Here is a 16,667-nt window from a genome sequence, read left to right as displayed (position 1 = left end):
GCTCCAGCCAAACTAATCCATACATGCATGCTAGACACAGGTCATCCATTAAGGCAGATTGATTCAAAGCTTTAAAAGACTGTTCTTCAACAATCCCTGGCCCGGCATTACCTTTGCTGTTGCCATGATACCAAATTGCAGTAATTCAAGATGCCCTGAATTGGACGGGGGAAAGGAATGTTCAGTGTTTGCCCAGCTAATGCTGGAAACATTTTGTCACACAGGGAGATGAGGGAACATTTCTGGAAATAATGTCTGAACTTCATGAAATGAAAATTAACTGGCTGGGTGGTTGGTCATCTGAAGTATCAGATACTCAGAAAGATATTTTGGCTTGATTTAATCCAAGTTACTCGCTGCAAAAATATTGAGTATATAGGACTCATGTGCTCAGCAGTGGGTATGAAGTGGGTTAGTGTGAGGACTTATAGCCTGCATGAACATTTCACATAATAGCATTGAGTAAAAACAGAAAAACATATAAACCAGAACTCACTTTGATTCAGTGTCATTATTAAACCCACTCCCATAAGGCCCCAAATGCCAAATAAAGGTTTACAGGCAGAGGCCAGACATCTGCTGCGCTCTCATTGGTTGACAAGCCAGCAGTAGTCTCACCTGTTATCCACAGCCCAGTGCATGGTAAACACCCTCAGTCAGACCTGCAGGGGGAAGGAGCCCATCTGGTCCGCAGCATTAACAACCAGCTCTTTAACAATGGCTTCCAGGAAAAGGAGAAGGGCACAACAGGCCATATCAGCCAATAAAAACAGGCTATGCATGACATTTAGCGCCTGATGTGGGGCTTAGCTGTATACAGGTTACCTACTGTCCGCACCAGCCCCTGGCAATAAAACAAAAGGCAATCTCAGGGAGCGAGGTGGGGATGCTATGCATAAAGCTGCCTGTTTCAGCTGTTGATCTCATAATTTCTGTGTAAAGATGCAGACAGGGCGTAAAGTTAAAAAGCAAGCAGGGAATCATTTTCAAGGAGCCTCACATAAACCTCAAGTTGATTAACAGGCAAAATCTTTAGTTATGCAACACTATCATTTATTGTTTTCACAGGCAGCCCAATGTGGACATATGAATGTATCTATGGAGGAAGCATCATGATAGCAATTTTTTTGTGTGTGTTGTGAAGAATGGCTCGTTTGGAAGGATGCAAAACAGGAAAACGTGAGACTGATCAGAGCCATGTTAGAAGATCTACACATCAAACCTGAAGCACAATCAGTGGGGAGGTTATCTGACTAAACAGTGCCATCTTGTGTTCTAATGTCAAAGTTTAAAAAGTGCAAATATCAGATAGAAAAAACTAAACTGTTGAAATTTTCGTCCCAATGCCAACTTTGTATCTTTGCTTAATGACAGCAGATTATGAATTATCTCCTAATTATTGCACACTCTGGCTGTTTTCCTGACTTGGCTCCCTGTTCAGTCCTCTAGAGGATATTTCTATGGAGCAGAGCTGCAGAACAGTGCACATCACAAACCCTCATCTGCACCAAATGGGCTCTAACAGGTTAGGAGGAAGGGGCAACTCTGGTTTATTAGATATTTGATGGGCTCTATTTTTATAACTGGGATGCAAAGGATGGAGACAAAGTCTTCTAAATGAGATCTGGGGAATACAAAGAGCGATGTGAAGACAGAAAGGTTCGGGGTGGAGTTTGAACAGCATGCAATGGGTTCTCTACAGCTGCTGGCACTAATGAGGATAATTACCCCAGTAATAACATTAGCCTATCTGAGGGAATGGAGGGGAAGGACAAGTGGTTGTGTTTGTGTGTGTGGGTGGGTATGCAAGTGTGCACGTGGCTCCTGTATGTGTGTGTGTGTGCGTGCCTGGCGGTGCACATGCCTTTTCCTTCTATCTCGCTCGCGGTCTCTCCCTCATTCCCTGAATCTCAATATCTCTTTGTTAGCCCACAATAATTGTATTTGGGCCTCATATCCGCCATATCAGATTCGAGTTTGTACAAGGTAATTAGCAGAGGAAGGGAAGCCTCCACACCAGGAGGACAAATGCCCCCATGACATCATTCTGGCTCCACTCAGGAGGGGAGGCTTTTTTTTTCTCTCCCTCTCACCCTTACTCATCTTCATCTTTCTTGTCATTCAGCTGTCAAGAAAGAGGCAATGAATGGGGGCAAAAATGTAATAGCAAGCAAAAGTTGATGACATTGAAAAGGAGGAGATTGAGATTAAGAAGATAAAGAAGTGAAGAGAAGAAGGAGAGATAAAGGGGTGGAAGATGAGATGGAGGGCAGTGTGTTTTTTTCTTTTCTGTTTTTTCTGCAGCAGGCCTGTAATCTCCAATCAGCTTTTACTAACAGACAGCGGGGGAAAGTTCCTCGGCGTTAATGCAGCTTGCCATTCAGAAGGAGCCGGTGAATCCAGCTGGGAGTCGGGGGATGAGGGGAGGATTAACTGGCACTCAGGTGGAGAGAGATGAAGAGAATCAGACGGAGACCCCGCGGATGGTCACACCCTCTCTCGCCCCATCCATCACTCTCTTTTTTCCTCAGTGAATAAATGTACTGCGCTCTGGTGTTTTGTGGGTGGAGTGGTGAAAGCAGGAGGAAATGATAGAGGCTTTACTTTAGGGGTGACTTCTCTCTGTGTTTGCCATACCACAAATTTACTTTCCACTTGGTGTGAAATCGCTTGCAAATTTTCCTCACACTTTTTGACAGATTTAAACAGGCAGCAGTGTGTATCAAAATACTCAGCGTTGCCATTTAAAGTTGATTTATTCTTCTGCCGTGTTATAGCTAAAAGGTAGATATAAGCAGAGGCAATGTTAAATGACTTATTCATGTCATAATTCAGCTGAAAATCATCATGTCTTCTCATTTGAATAATATTAACTAATCCAATGTGTTAGCTGAAACATTATTTCCTGAGGCCTCCTTGTCGACTGCTCCTATAAACTGATTTAAATGAACAGCAGGTAATCTCCAGATGCCAGCTGTGCATCACCACTGCCTTCCTCTAAACGATCAAAGTGTTGCTCCTTCTCCTGTAAATGGCCTCTCCTCACCTTCACCCCTGCAGAGGAGATTAAACAGGAAATATTGAAGCACCAATATGTGTAGTGTCTTTAGAAATGACAGGTTTGGCAATTAGCTGAGCCAAAGGGAAATGTGATTCACCGCTGGCCTCAGTGTTGATGCTCACCTCGTCTTGACACTGTGAGCTGTGCCGAAGCAGACGTTTCTCCCAGAGAGTTGTGGGAGATGCAGGAGTAGACCCCCGTGTCAGAGACGAGGAGACCCTCTATCTGAAGCCACGTGGAGACAGAGTAGCGTTGGGGTCCACCTCGAAGCTGGAAAGAGATGAAACCTTCACATATCAATCTATTCAACTGTAAGAAAAACATGCATAAGACTGAGACTGTCATGTGGAGCTGTTAGAAATATAAAGAATCATTCTATTATGATCACTAGAACTGATACTGACTCCTTTTCTTTAGTGTTTATTAGCAACAGACTTGTGGCACAGACTCTACTGTAGCAAGTGCAAGTGAATGGCAACACAACACAATTCTGTACAGATTTTGTTTCATCTCAGTATTAATGCAGTTCTGTTAAAATAGAAGCATTTTCATGGGGAGTGATTCAATATATTACTAAACATCTACAATGCCATTTGTGTACGTATTTCTTTTCAGTTAGACGTCTTCATGTGTCCTGCAATTTATGATATATGACAGAATTTCTTACCACATAATATCATTGAAATCTTTGCAAATACACACTACCAATCAAAAGTTTGGACATATCTTCACATTCAATGCTTTTTATTTAATTATTTTATACAGTGTGGATTAATGCTGTAGATATCAAAACTATAAACATATGGAATTATATTGTAAACAAAAACATGTAAGTCTTCTGTATTAACCTACAATGTAAAAAATAATACAAATTTTAAAAAAGCACTGAATGAGAAAGTGTGTCCTAACTTTTGACAGGGAGTGTATTTCAATAACATTATGATTGATGATGAAAAAAAAAAAACTACTCCATCAGATTCAAGCTTAAAGGGTTATTCTGTGATTTAGTTTGTACTTTCACAAAGATGGAGGGTTTTATAAGAGGCAAAAGGAGAGTTCACTGACTTTTATGTAAGATTATTTCTAATCAGAGTTTAGCAAAGCTGAGCTTAAAACTAACTTAATGTTTACTACAAAATTGAGATGCTTGCTCACTGAAATCATAAGAGGTTGAAAAATAAACTCATTTGAGTGCTATCAAGTCCTAGTGAGTATAACAATCCCCATGACTGGTTCTTTCCAGTTGTAGTGCCTACAGACACTCTACCCTGATTATTCAGCAGTGGAATTGTGTCTGTCAAACAACCCAGTTAAGCCTCTGGAAACACTGGTTGGCATGAAGTCTCAGGGCAACCAGAAGAAGGAGTATCAGTGCCAGATCTGAATTTCTTTCACTGCCATGTTTGACAGGGGATCCAATCTTCTTCTTCTTCAGATCTGTAACAACTCCTCTGCTGAAACTGCAGCGTCATTGTACTTAACTGTCCCTTAGTTTTATCCAAGCAACTTAATTATTTTGCGAAATCCATCTCAACAGGCAGTCATTTTAAATGTTACGCCTCTTTAAGTTCAAACTTAATACTGGATCACAGTTTAAATTAGAGGTTAAAGCCGAAATGAGGTTTATAGAGAGGCTTAGATTTGATCTTTCTGAATTTAAAACTAGTTTTAAAATGTGATCTAACATAGTTTATCATTAGACTATGATTTAATTAGGCTTAAAAAATTAACCTATTTTGGTGCAACCGAAACTCACTTATACTAAACATGGTAAGAGCCAAGCTCCAAAAACAGTGCATTGATTCTCATTTTACAGCACTTCTCATGATAATATACTAAACTATACTCAGAATAACTTCCTTTTTCAGCCAAAGTGGGACTAAAGCAATCTAAAAATTCAAATTACACACCCAGCAGGACAGGATTTAATCCAGTGGTTGTCAGACTTTTTCTGGCAGGGGTCCTCCAAAGCCAAAAACAATTTAAACAATTTTATCGATCATTCACTGCAGTATTGGAGGCCACTACTAAAAAACAACACAAATTAATTTTTTCTCAAATAAGAGCCAGTATTTCCTTATTTTTCCAACACAAATCATATTCACTCAACCATATTTTCTCATCCATGCAGTGACTCTCTGCCCCTCCAGAGGGCCTCACCCCTCAGTTTGAAAACCATTCATTAAATCAATCATGAGTTCTTAACTCTCCTGTTATGTTAGTTTCTCAAGAACAGCAATGATGTTCTTGTGTCATGATTATCCAAAAAATCCCAATAAATACTGTTTATATCTCATTATTAAACATTTCTATCAGTATTTAGTGCAGTGGTGTTCTTTGCCTCTCACAGATCATGGTTCAATGAGGATAATTCACTCGTTTTCATTAAAATAATGCATGTTCAAACTTTTTCTAATGTACATTGGAATGACCTACATATAAAATACAATAGTTTTTCATGACATTGATTGTAAATAGTTTTTGAAATTTTGATAAACAAACACAAGATACCTCCTTGGTTCAGGGTGGATTTACAAATATGTGAAATGAACCATTTTCATTTTATATGTGGATTGCACTGACTAAGCCAAGCCGAAGAAATTTTATACCAAAAAACCTCTTAACTTTTTGTTTTTGATATTTTTTTTATTTTAAATTGGGACAATTTGACCCATAGCATAACAGGAGAGTTAATTAAACTTTCACTAATGCAGAATAACTAAAGCTTTGTTCCAACCTGGACAGAGATGTGAGGATCATCTCCTGGTAAGTACTGGTCACTGCCTGTCTTCCTCCAGTTCAGGACAGGAAGAGGATATGCTGACACCTCACAGCTGAAGATGATGTCATTTCCTGTGAAGTTGGACAGATTTCTGGGACCCCTGAGGACTCGGGGAGCTGAGGCAAACAGAAAGGAGCACACCAACGTTTAATGCTGGGCCCCCTAAAGTTCAAGACGTTGTGTATCAAGACAGTGAAGCGCATGCACTGATAAAATATGTAGGAAATGAGTGCGGTAACCAGAGTAGCAGGGTCCTCTCCCGGCGTGTGTTAGGTTTGTGTTACCACGGCTGGCAGCCTCTCTCAGCTGGCAAACATTTGTGTAGGTCCTCCCATCTGAGCCACACACAGGACCTTTCTCCTGACACACACATGTAGGCTCTGGATCAGCCCTGCGACTCTTCTTCTTCACTTTCCTCTGGCACACCAGGCCTTCCCCGCATTGTCCGTAGAACTTCTGTGCCCCGTCTGGGTCACACTGCTGCCCCTCCACGTTGGCACACTGGTCACAGCACCCACAGTTGTCCTGAACCCGGCCTGCGGGGCAGTTGTCCGGCACCGAGGGGCAGATGTGCTCGTCGCACTCCCCACAGCCCTCACCTTCCTCCCACAGCCGCAGCCACCCACGGTGCTGAGGAGGCAGCCCGAGGGAGCTGTGCAGCCAAACGCTCACACAGATACTCACACACATGCAGAGCTGGGCCATGCTGCTGGCCCACATCACAGCACAAAATCAGAAATCTGAAGCTCAAACGTGGCCACAAAATGAAACCGGTTACAAAATGAGACACAAAAAAAAGATGGAAGTCCTGTTTTTTCCCGTCCTCTCACAGTCAAACGGTCACATGGTGTTCCTCCTCTGAGTTTTAAATGTTTCCTTCTGTCTCCTCTCCTCTGTCCTCTTCTGAGTGGCTGGATTGGTTTTTGTTATTATTACCATGTACCCCTGCTGGATTATATTGCCATGTTGTTTCTCCCTCTTGAGTTTTCTTCATAAGCTCCAAGCCCTTTCTAACAAAGAGACAGCATTTGCAGTGAATGAATTGAGCAAACTTCATCTCTCAGGTATCCGTTTCATTTCATCTTTCTCTTCTCCCATTCTGCTGCCTTTCTTCGTGTGCCAGCCTTCTCTGGGCTGGGCAGGACTGGCAAACGGGCTTCAGAAATGGCACAGGATATAAAAGAATCCTCCTCAATCTGCAGGATTCTGTTAGCCCAGGATGAGTATTTGCCTGTAAATTGAAAAATATAGTCTGTGGGAGAGCAAGTGGGTCATTTTAGGAAAATCTGAAATAAAATGGGGATTTTAAATATGATGCTATTGTCTCACAGAACCAGGAATAAAACAAAACTGTGACAGTCTTTGGAGGTGTTTGGTTTTGTTCCAGCTATATTTGAGTAGTCCTAAAATACTTCTACTGTAGGTCATTATGTCTACACTATTAATTAATTAAGCCAATAGTACTAGTGGATTCGTTGCATAGGATATACATGGAAGGAAACTCTTGTCTTGCGTATTCATCAGCTTCAAATGTGCTGCGATTTTGTGTCAGCATTATTTTTTCTTTGTTTGTGGATGGCACTCAGGTCATAAGCACATTTACCATGAAGAAAATAGAGCATCTGTACTACATGTACATCGAATTTTATTAACTATGAACACTGCATTTTGCAAATCTCAGAACACAAACATGTTTATACAAAGCCCTCCACGGTCAGTGAAATTATAATCCGTTAAGTTAATTATGTTTTCATTTTAAACTTGTCTACATTGCAATTTGTATGTGGTTGATATGTTACAGTTTGTTGTCTTGTATTTTATTTCAGTTTTAGATCATTGCAGACACACTTTTTACATGTGTCCATCAAATGTGGGCCAAATAAAGTGAGTTTATTTACTGGTCAATAATGACAGTTGTGACTTACGTATTCGGGTTTAAGATGAGGGGCAAGGTGGAGGGGATTTTTTATCTACTTGTTTTAAAATTCTGTAGCTTATAGAACAACAACAAATATGTGATACTTCCTGTCCAACCAAGTCTCAAAGTTATTTTCTGCATAAAGATAGGTGAAAAATTGAAGGAAACCGCAAAATAAAATGTCTTAGTCCTTACTAAGACATTTTATTTTGGGTTTTATTTTAGGGACCACCAGAAGAGCTTCAGTACTCCTTGGCATTAGTTCTCCCAGTCTCTGGAAGAAGGAGAGGTAAACAGCGATTTTTTTCCCCAAAAGATACTGCCACATTTGGTGTTTTGATGATGGTGGTGGCAGAGAGAACTGTTCAAAATGACAGTCCAAAATCTCTCACAGGTGTTCAACTGGGTCAAGACGTAGCGACTGTTAGAGCCATGCAGAAATGATTCATGTTATTTCATTAATCCTTCCATTGACCTCTTGTGTCCTGTGGATGGGAGCATTGTCATCCTCAACCACTGCTATCAGGATAGAGATGTTTCATCATCATTTAAAGGTGATCACTCAGAACTAGTTTGCATTGATTTGCAGCAAGTCTTCCCTCAAAGGGGATGAGTAAATTCAATTTATTCCAGCAAATTGTCCCCCACAGCACAACAGAGCCACCAAAGTGTTTCACTGTCAGGGCCAAGAAGTCAGGCTTTTCCTTTAATTTGTCACCAGTCTGTATATGTACTGTATGTGTAACTGTGAATGACTGAAGGCATGATTACTTTCTATGTGAGAAAAGTCTAATCTTGGTAGACTGCAAAATATACTAGTATAGCTTCACTTACACTACTGTTCAAAAGTTTGGGGTCACTTAGAAACGTCCTGATTTTTGAAAGAAAAGAAGCTTTTTTCAGTGAAGAAAATGGTTGATTTTTAGTGGAATATCTACACAGCGGTACAGAGGAACATTTCCAGTAACCATCACTCCTGTGTTCTAATGCTACATTGTGTTAAGTAATGGCGTTGAAAGTCTAGTTGATGATTAGAAAACCGTTGTGCAATTATGCTAGCACAGTAATAAAAGTGGGAGTTAAAAGTACTGTAGCTGAAGCTGCACTTATTAGAATCAGAATCAGCTTTATTTATCAGACCTTTGTTCATCGGATATGACATGGCAGCTCGGCACACTGTCAAGGTAAAGCATAAAAGTAACAGTTTTGTTACAATATCAACAAATGGACAGGGAACAAAGAAAACCTAACAACACTGCCTTTGAAAAAAATTGTTGTAAGACATGCTCAGAGGATCCTGAAGGCGCAATCACATATTTAGTTTCAGACTATTACCTTCATTTAGATGCTACAGAGCCTGCAAATACAAGAACAGTAAACCGTCTTATATTTCCATTTCTGTCACACTGGTCAACAAACAGCTGCCGTTGTTAGTGCAATATGTACACAGGAGGGTGTGGTGTATGTTGTGTTTTAGATGGTAAAGTGTCATATATTATTCTACATATAAGCCTTAATCTGATCCTTTCTGTGTGTTTTATTTCTGTGCTCTCCGTTGTTACAGAGAGCTGTTAAAACTTGCTCCACTGCCACAGGGAAATGTCCTTTTGGGACCAATAAAGTATATCTTATAGTATCTTATAGGCAAAGTATGTGTACACAGAAAAGACATTATATTTTCTTTCCTACTCTGGTACATGAGGCTTTAGGATGTTTTAGGTAACGTGGCACTTTCTGCTTTGCTATCAAGTGTCCATGTCAAACTGTGGGCTCCACAGAGCTGGATGGATGCTCAGCACAAACACTCTCCTGTTTGAATGGAAGAGGGCGGGGCTTCATCATAGCGCTGTCCGACGTCACGGCATGTGAGCTGCTGACGTTGCACGGTTTTCTGATTGGAGGACTGTGAAAGTAGCGAAAATATGCACTGTGGATCCAGCTCAGGCTTCAAAATAAAACAAAAGTTGAAATCGTCTATATATTAACACAAGGCTATGTTATTTTACATGGTTTAACATAATAGACTGACAGGTCGGTTTAGGCTACTTGACACGATGATAAATTTACTGGTGTGTGTTGCAAATCAAATAATTTATTATCAAACTTTATCTGTGTAGCACCTTTCATCGAGGTTAGTGCAGTTTGAAGTGCTTCACAGGTGACTGAATAATGAGACAGAACAAGTAGAGGATGCAATGAAGATACATTTAAAAAGAAAACATCAAAAAGATTAACAATACAAAACATGAAAATAAAAAATAACTATTAAAAACTCAATAATAAATAGGCTTCTGCTTTTATTTTGAAGGAAGACGTACAGAAAGCCGTGCGTCCATCGGTGAATTCACTCTGTTCCACGTTTACCAGGAAGCAAGAAATGTCTAAAGGAAAGAAGGGAAGAGTTCAGAGAATGTACTGACAGAAAAAAAGCCTCATTCTGTTTCTTCTCTGACTCTAAGGGCTTCTTCTCACCGCATTTCTCAGGAAAACTTCGCCCGGAGCAACTATTTACACTCTTAAAGGGACACTCGGTGAGTGTTGTACACACCGCCTCAGGTATTCTCTAAGATGTAGTGTCATTTAGCAGTTTACCTGAGAAGTTGTGTCTTTGCTCCTTTAGCAAGACTTCAAGGTTTGGTTCTTTAGTCTGGAGTGGAACTAAAAACATGCAGTGATTACTGTACGTCTGGGTAATTATATAAAAACCGCCCGTAAAAGTGTGATTTTTGAATTTTTAAACGCATTATTTACCTATTAGATATCACTTTATAACCTGTTGTTAAGGTTGAGGTGTTTTTTATTTTTTATTTAAGTATTAAATCGCAGAGAGATGCTGAAATAAACTACAAATGTGAGGATGTAGTCTGAATCATATGAATAATTCTAATGTAAATCAGCACTAAATAACTACCAGTCCTGACATGACAATAGTTAGACTCTAATTTAATTTTAATTAACTAGACTGTAATGTTCAAGTAAGTTACAGCATTGTAGGATTGTAGTAGATATGTTCTCTCAAAAGCTAAAAATAGCGTATGACAATGGAAAGTTTCTCTTACTGATGACACAATCACAGTGACACTGGTGTCACTGCGATTGTTTCAGTGGGTTAGGCAGGTTTAAGCTTAAACTTGCTGACGTGGATCACAGGTGTGTCACATACCTGTCAAGTGGCCCGAAGAAACCTTTCAGGATGTCCTGGCTTTCCCCTGGAGGATGTGTTTTTTTTTTTTTGCTTTTGCTCAGATTAGAAATAACAGGGTTGGAGTGCAGCATGGGTCATTTTAGCATCTCGAGTGAACACATGAAGGGGGGTCCTCACCCAGCTTGACTGTCAAACACTTCATTTCCTGCATTCCGGCGAGTTTTTACGCATCAGTTTGTGTCTTTTCTGCATAAATTTAAGGTGGACATGCCTTAAAGCACCTGGAGACATCATGCAATAAGACACAGTGTATTGATTTCAAACTTTTATTCTTCTGTAGATCGGCTTTTCTTATGTGATATTATCCCTGCTGAGTCAACACATGCACAAGCATGATTTATCCTTTTGTCCTCTTTTGTGTCTTTTGTTTGAGGAAGTAGCTTTTTTAAATGTCCATGTGACACATCTTTCTGTCAGTGGACTTTAGTAGCTGCTCATGTTGAAAATATTCTTCACAAGCAAAAGATTTCACACATATCTGTGTTTTGTGAGAATCTTTAATTTTTTTAAGCAGACTGAAAACAAGAATGCACACATTGTGGCCATAACTGATTAAAAAACTGATCAGATTTAATAAGACCCGGTTTAAGCTGCTAAATAAGTCCAGAAAACAAAACCATTCTAGTAGTAAGCAAGTTAAACTTACAACTTACTTGGACACTCTAAAAAATCATCATATATTCTCTTCCTTTCCCTTCTCGAAATTGTGTCGCTGCATAATTTGTCCTGCAGAGCGCACTCTGACTCCATTGTGTTCAACATTCTCTGCAGCACATGTAGCAGAGCATGCATTGCAGCTGAGCAGACTGTGGTGCAGAGTCAAAGATGTCTTCACTGCTCAGTTGGTAACTAGTTTGTAAATGGCTTTGCTGAAGAGTACATTAACACTGGCCACGTTGTTTTTTCCTTTTCAATATAACTCTCTATATAAAGAATATCAGCTTGATTTTGAACTCCCTAAAATTAGCATGGGCAAAAATCCGGTATGGGTGGGACTCTACTGCTGAGTGAGATTGCAACACTGCGTGTCTGTGTGTGGGGGATATATTTATGTTTGCCACAAAAGATTAAGTGGTTGTATGAGCTGATGATTCACATTCATATTTTGGGACCCACCCCTGTCTGAGGGATGGTTGGTAAAGGTTTACACAACAAATGGGGAGACACGTGCATGTGCACTAACTATGGAGAGGTCCCAAAATGTCTGCCTGTAGGTGGTTGATTTCACTTCTTAGAATTTCTGTTGTATTTGACAGGCCTAAAGAATGGCAGAAAAGGTGCTGGTCACAGGTGGAGGGGGCTACATTGGGAGTCACTGTGTGCTGGAGCTTATTGAAGCAGGATACCAGCCAGTCGTAGTGGATAACTTCAGCAACGCTGTACGAGGTAAGTTCCATTAACCTGGGAATACAAGTTCTACAATATCATTTAGCAGATGCTTTTATCCAAAGCGACGTACATCTGAGAGTAGATACAACACAAGCTAGGGTCTGGTCAGGAGACAACAACCTGGATAAGTGCCATCAAACAAGTTGAAGTGTGATAATAAGACCTTAGTGTCTACAGGCAGTGTGGGAGGTAACAGGAAGTTTTATAAGTTAATGAGTAGGTTTGCTGATCACTATAAATGAGCAGTTTCCGAATGTGTTTGTTTAGTGCAAATGTAATTACATCTGGTGTTAATATGACTGTGTGTCTGTGTGTGTGTTTTAAATCCTGTTTTGGATGGAGGAGAAGGGGATGTACCAGAGAGCATACGTAGGATAGAGAAGCTCTTGAATACCAGCATTGAGTTTCATGAACTTGACCTCCTGGACCGACCTGGCTTAGAAAAACTTTTCAAAAAGGTAAGAAAGTTCCTACAATGTATTCTAAAAGAGCTGAGTCAGCTTCACTCTTGCAAATGCACCAGATATTTGCTGTTTACAGGTAGAGATTTTTTAGTGTAAGTTGAACATCTTTGGAATTTGAACTAATTAGAGTCTAAATATTGTTTTCACTGCTTTCTGACATGTCTACAGAATATTTGGCAAAAATATCTGTTAGCTACAGCCCAAATTCTGATTTCACCAAATGTGAAAATAGCATCTCCATTCAAATCAACTCTGATATATTTTTTAACTCATAAATCAGCCCTAAAATGTATGCAATTTAAAACATCTTAGTAGAGGAAAAGGAAAGGAAAAATGACTCTCTTTCCCCTTATTTAGGTATTTCCTCGCAGCTGTTAGCTGAAGACATCCCAGGATATCATGCAGGTTGCATCTGTCAACTACAGTCGCCTTAAATCAAGTTGTAGATCACCTCAAATTATCCTACAGGTTATCAGCTTTGACTCCTGTTCCTATTTGCTTCTCCCAAATTGAGGCTGGGAGCTCATTCAGGCCCTATCTGTCCCTAATAGGACCCTGAGAAAGACAGATGTTGCAAAAGAAGATACATGAGAGAGAGAGAGACAAAGGCTATAATAAAAACATGACTTAGTTAAGATTAGATATTGTTTAGTCTGACGTTACAAGGTAGGCAAGTTGCCTCCATATTGGACCGCAATCTAAACATGGCATTCCTCCTAACTCAATATATACCCATGGTTGAAGAGAATCACTTCTCCTGATATCAGTAAACCTTATTCTCAACCTAAGCCATCTGAGTCTCCAGAGTGTCTCTGAGTCTGCCTACTCATCCGTCTCTCGAAATCGCAGAATTCCCTAACACCAAACAATCAGTTCTTCAACTTCTGAGTGACACTTGAGCTGAAAATTCATAAAAGAAACACTTGCATGCAGAAGCAGGTCACAATAAAACTGACTATAGAGAGCATATTTTCATCTGTGAGTAAACACAAAGTACATTCTCGTGATCTGAAATGAGAATAACATGTTAAGCATTTAGTAAAAGCACAGGCTCTATAGAAACATGTGCATAGATGGTACAATATACTATGTAGTTTTCAAATATACACTTTTATACAGGTAAATCATTTTAAAAAAACTCAAATTCCTGAATAGCAGTTTAAATGGGTAGATGATATAGTATACAGTATATAATATTTACATACTGGTTATATGAACTCCCTCTGTGGTGCCAACGCCTGTCACATGTGTAACTGTATATCTGTGTTGCAGCATTCTTTCAGCGCTGTGATGCACTTTGCGGGCCTGAAAGCTGTCGGGGAGTCGGTGGAGCAGCCGCTCCGCTACTACAGAGTCAACCTCACCGCCTCCATGAACCTGCTCGAGGTCGGTTTCAGCTTGTCATCTGATCCGGCGCTGTCTGTCCTCCATTAAATCTCCTTCATTTCAGTGTCCACTCTGAACCTATATGCTCTGATCGTCACCCTTGTTTGCTGAACGCTGAATGTTCATTTGAAACTGAGTTGGCAAATTCTAACACTGCAACCTTCATGAGTCTGAATGTGTGCCTGCCTGCCAAAATCAGCCTTTCTGCTTCCTCTTCAGTTGCATATATGTGTGTGTGTGTGTGTGTGCTGTTGACTGCTGTCTCGCTGGCCGCTGACTGTGTGTGTGCCGTGTGTGCATCTGCATGTGTCCCAGGTGATGCAGGCTCACAAGGTGCACAATGTGGTCTTCAGCAGCTCAGCCACAGTGTACGGAGACCCCCAGCACCTCCCTATTGATGAGCAGCACCCAGTAGGGGGCTGCACCAACCCCTACGGCAAGACCAAGTTCTTCATCGAGGAGATGATCAAGGATCACTGTACAGCTGAGAAGGTGCCGATCAAAAACACATTTCGATTTTACTCACACTATACAAGTTGTCTCATCATTGCCTCTATGTGAGCAGGACTGGAATGCAGTGCTCCTGCGTTATTTCAACCCAATTGGAGCTCATTCCTCTGGTCTGATTGGAGAGGACCCTCAGGGTATCCCTAACAACCTGCTGCCATATGTTGCCCAGGTACACGAAATCTCTGCCAAACACATGGCCACATCAGAGGGGCTTGATGAATGCCGATTCCATTATGGCATCTAGTTGAATCTAGCTGATGATTTCAAATTTATCTCCCTCGCAGGTTGCAGTTGGGAGAAGAAAGTGTCTCAGTGTGTTTGGAAATGACTACGACACACCTGATGGCACCGGTAATGAAGAAGAGTTTCAAACTGCAGTGCACGGATTTCATTATGGTTTTAAAAAGCTTTACAAGAGCCCTCAGAGTAGAAGTCACATTTTCAGAATCATACAAACAAAACTCTCTTTCTAGGTGTGCGGGATTACATCCATGTCGTCGATCTAGCAAAGGGACACATAGCAGCTCTGAAGAAGCTGAAGGACGACTGCGGATGCAAGGTATGTTTAAGAACAGAACCCCAAAGCACTTTCTAGCACATTTTCCGACCATGTGTGCCAACCTGAGGTGTTTATTGCGGCTCTGGAATTTGTGCATTATCGTGTTTGTGTCTGCAGGTTTACAACCTTGGAACAGGAAGAGGCTACTCTGTGCTCCAGATGGTGAAAGCCATGGAGAAGGCATCAGGGAAAGAGGTGAGTCACTGAAGAGCTCTTCTCTCTGCAGATTAAATTTAGAATCACGGTTTGTATTGTATCCTCTGAGAGTCATGGAAGTGACTTGGAGCAGTAGCCACATGCAGTGACGTCATTCAGTGAGCAAGTTAGCACCGACAATGAAGATGTCCTTTGATTTAGGCTAAACCCCTCTGATTTTTTTGTTAATGTATTTGAAATATGTTTTCTGCATAGATCGCATACAAGATCGCCCCTCGTAGAGGCGGAGACATCGCATCCTGCTACGCTGACCCTCAGCTAGCCGAGAAGGAACTCGGCTGGAAGGCTCAGTTCGACTTGGAAAAAATGTGTAAGCAGCACAGTATTATAGATTTACGCAGAATTGTTGAACTACTTCCTCATAACAATCTGATGCTATCTTTTTTGCCTCCATGTAGGTGAGGATCTGTGGCGCTGGCAGTCCATGAACCCCACCGGCTTCACCAACGGCACGGCCTCTTGATGCAACTCCCGCGAGTCGTCGCCATTCTTAGATCCTCTTCTAAATCACCGGGCCAAAGCAAAACCATCAGCTTCCTCGTTTTTGCATTTCACATGAACACCTCAAGAGGAGCTGTAACTTTTACATTTTGTTCTGTTTAACTTTCTAATTGCTCTATTTTAATGGTCGGCTTGTTTTAAAATTATTTACATTAGAAGAAAATGTCTGAATATCTTTGTTTTGTTTTGTTTCTGTCTGTTTATTTCAGATTTAACTATGGGATATTTTTTCTATGAATGTATCGATCTGGGAGCCATAACAATGACAGAATAAATTAATTTTCTTACTGAAAAAACTGAAACTTGCATTTGCTCTGTTTCAAATCAAGGACTAAACAATTTGTTTTAAAAACACAATGCATTTATTTTGATTGATATTGCAATATGAATGTTTTTTTGCATTTATTTCAAGTGAAACAATAGAAAAATTATGGGATGTGTTGCTTTGTGTCTAGGGAATAGGATTTATTGACAGGGGCATGTATGTGGTACTAGGATGCTTTATTTATAATATCATGATGTCACAGATTTGTATTTATTAAAAAAAAATACCTATTTTAGTTTAGCCTGATTTAAAAAGATGGATTGAGTGTTTTAAAGAAGGCTGACTTCATCAATAAATTATAGAATAATCCTATAATGCAGAAAACCATGGGAATAATCTCAGTGCACTCTC

At 40.4% G+C, this 16,667-nt stretch overlaps 2 protein-coding genes across 4 annotated transcripts; one reads left to right on the top strand and one right to left on the bottom strand.

Moving 5' to 3' along the window:
* Nucleotides 1-1,620: 1,620 nt before the first annotated feature.
* On the bottom strand, nt 1,621-7,190 carry LOC110950039 (kazal-type serine protease inhibitor domain-containing protein 1-like). Its single transcript, XM_022192422.2, has 4 exons — nt 6,083-7,190; nt 5,799-5,959; nt 3,184-3,331; nt 1,621-3,054 (listed from the first exon to the last, which is right to left on the bottom strand). The coding sequence occupies exons 1-4, from the start codon at nt 6,561-6,563 to the stop codon at nt 2,942-2,944; spliced, it is 903 nt and encodes a 300-aa protein (XP_022048114.2). The 5' UTR covers nt 6,564-7,190; the 3' UTR covers nt 1,621-2,941.
* A 2,930-nt stretch (nt 7,191-10,120) lies between these two features.
* On the top strand, nt 10,121-16,293 carry gale (UDP-galactose-4-epimerase). 3 transcript variants are annotated; one of them, XM_022192464.2, is made up of 11 exons: nt 10,121-10,292; nt 12,223-12,352; nt 12,704-12,813; nt 14,092-14,205; nt 14,521-14,697; nt 14,771-14,884; nt 15,000-15,066; nt 15,189-15,274; nt 15,392-15,469; nt 15,686-15,800; nt 15,889-16,293. In XM_022192464.2, exons 2-11 carry the CDS (start codon nt 12,232-12,234, stop codon nt 15,951-15,953), a joined length of 1,047 nt encoding a protein of 348 aa, XP_022048156.1. In that variant the 5' UTR covers nt 10,121-10,292; nt 12,223-12,231; the 3' UTR covers nt 15,954-16,293. The 3 variants fall into 3 exon arrangements, with proteins under 3 accessions (XP_022048156.1, XP_022048155.1, XP_022048154.1); XM_022192463.2 differs by having other exon boundaries at nt 12,701-12,813; XM_022192462.2 differs by having other exon boundaries at nt 12,698-12,813.
* Nucleotides 16,294-16,667: the final 374 nt, after the last annotated feature.

The sequence above is a fragment of the Acanthochromis polyacanthus genome, chromosome 1 (genome assembly GCF_021347895.1).
Source record: "Acanthochromis polyacanthus isolate Apoly-LR-REF ecotype Palm Island chromosome 1, KAUST_Apoly_ChrSc, whole genome shotgun sequence".
In the NCBI taxonomy this organism is placed as follows: domain Eukaryota; kingdom Metazoa; phylum Chordata; class Actinopteri; family Pomacentridae; genus Acanthochromis; species Acanthochromis polyacanthus.
The sequence above is the reverse complement of the archived record's forward strand: the minus strand, read 5'-3'. Positions and strand labels throughout refer to the sequence as shown.

Bases quoted from the DNA above. Each gene is read 5' to 3' on its own strand.
- gale (XM_022192462.2), top strand. From the start codon at position 12,232: ATGGCAGAAAAGGTGCTGGTCACAGGTGGAGGGGGCTACATTGGGAGT. The intron at 14,885-14,999 runs GTACACGAAATC...TCTCCCTCGCAG, and splicing joins TGCTGCCATATGTTGCCCAG to GTTGCAGTTGGGAGAAGAAA. The intron at 15,470-15,685 runs GTGAGTCACTGA...TTTTCTGCATAG, and splicing joins AGAAGGCATCAGGGAAAGAG to ATCGCATACAAGATCGCCCC.
- LOC110950039 (XM_022192422.2), bottom strand. From the start codon at position 6,563: ATGTGGGCCAGCAGCATGGCCCAGCTCTGCATGTGTGTGAGTATCTGT. The intron at 5,960-6,082 runs GTTACCGCACTC...TGTTTGCCTCAG, and splicing joins GAGAGGACCCTGCTACTCTG to CTCCCCGAGTCCTCAGGGGT. The intron at 3,332-5,798 runs GTTGGAACAAAG...ATCTCTTTCCAG, and splicing joins ATCCTCACATCTCTGTCCAG to CTTCGAGGTGGACCCCAACG.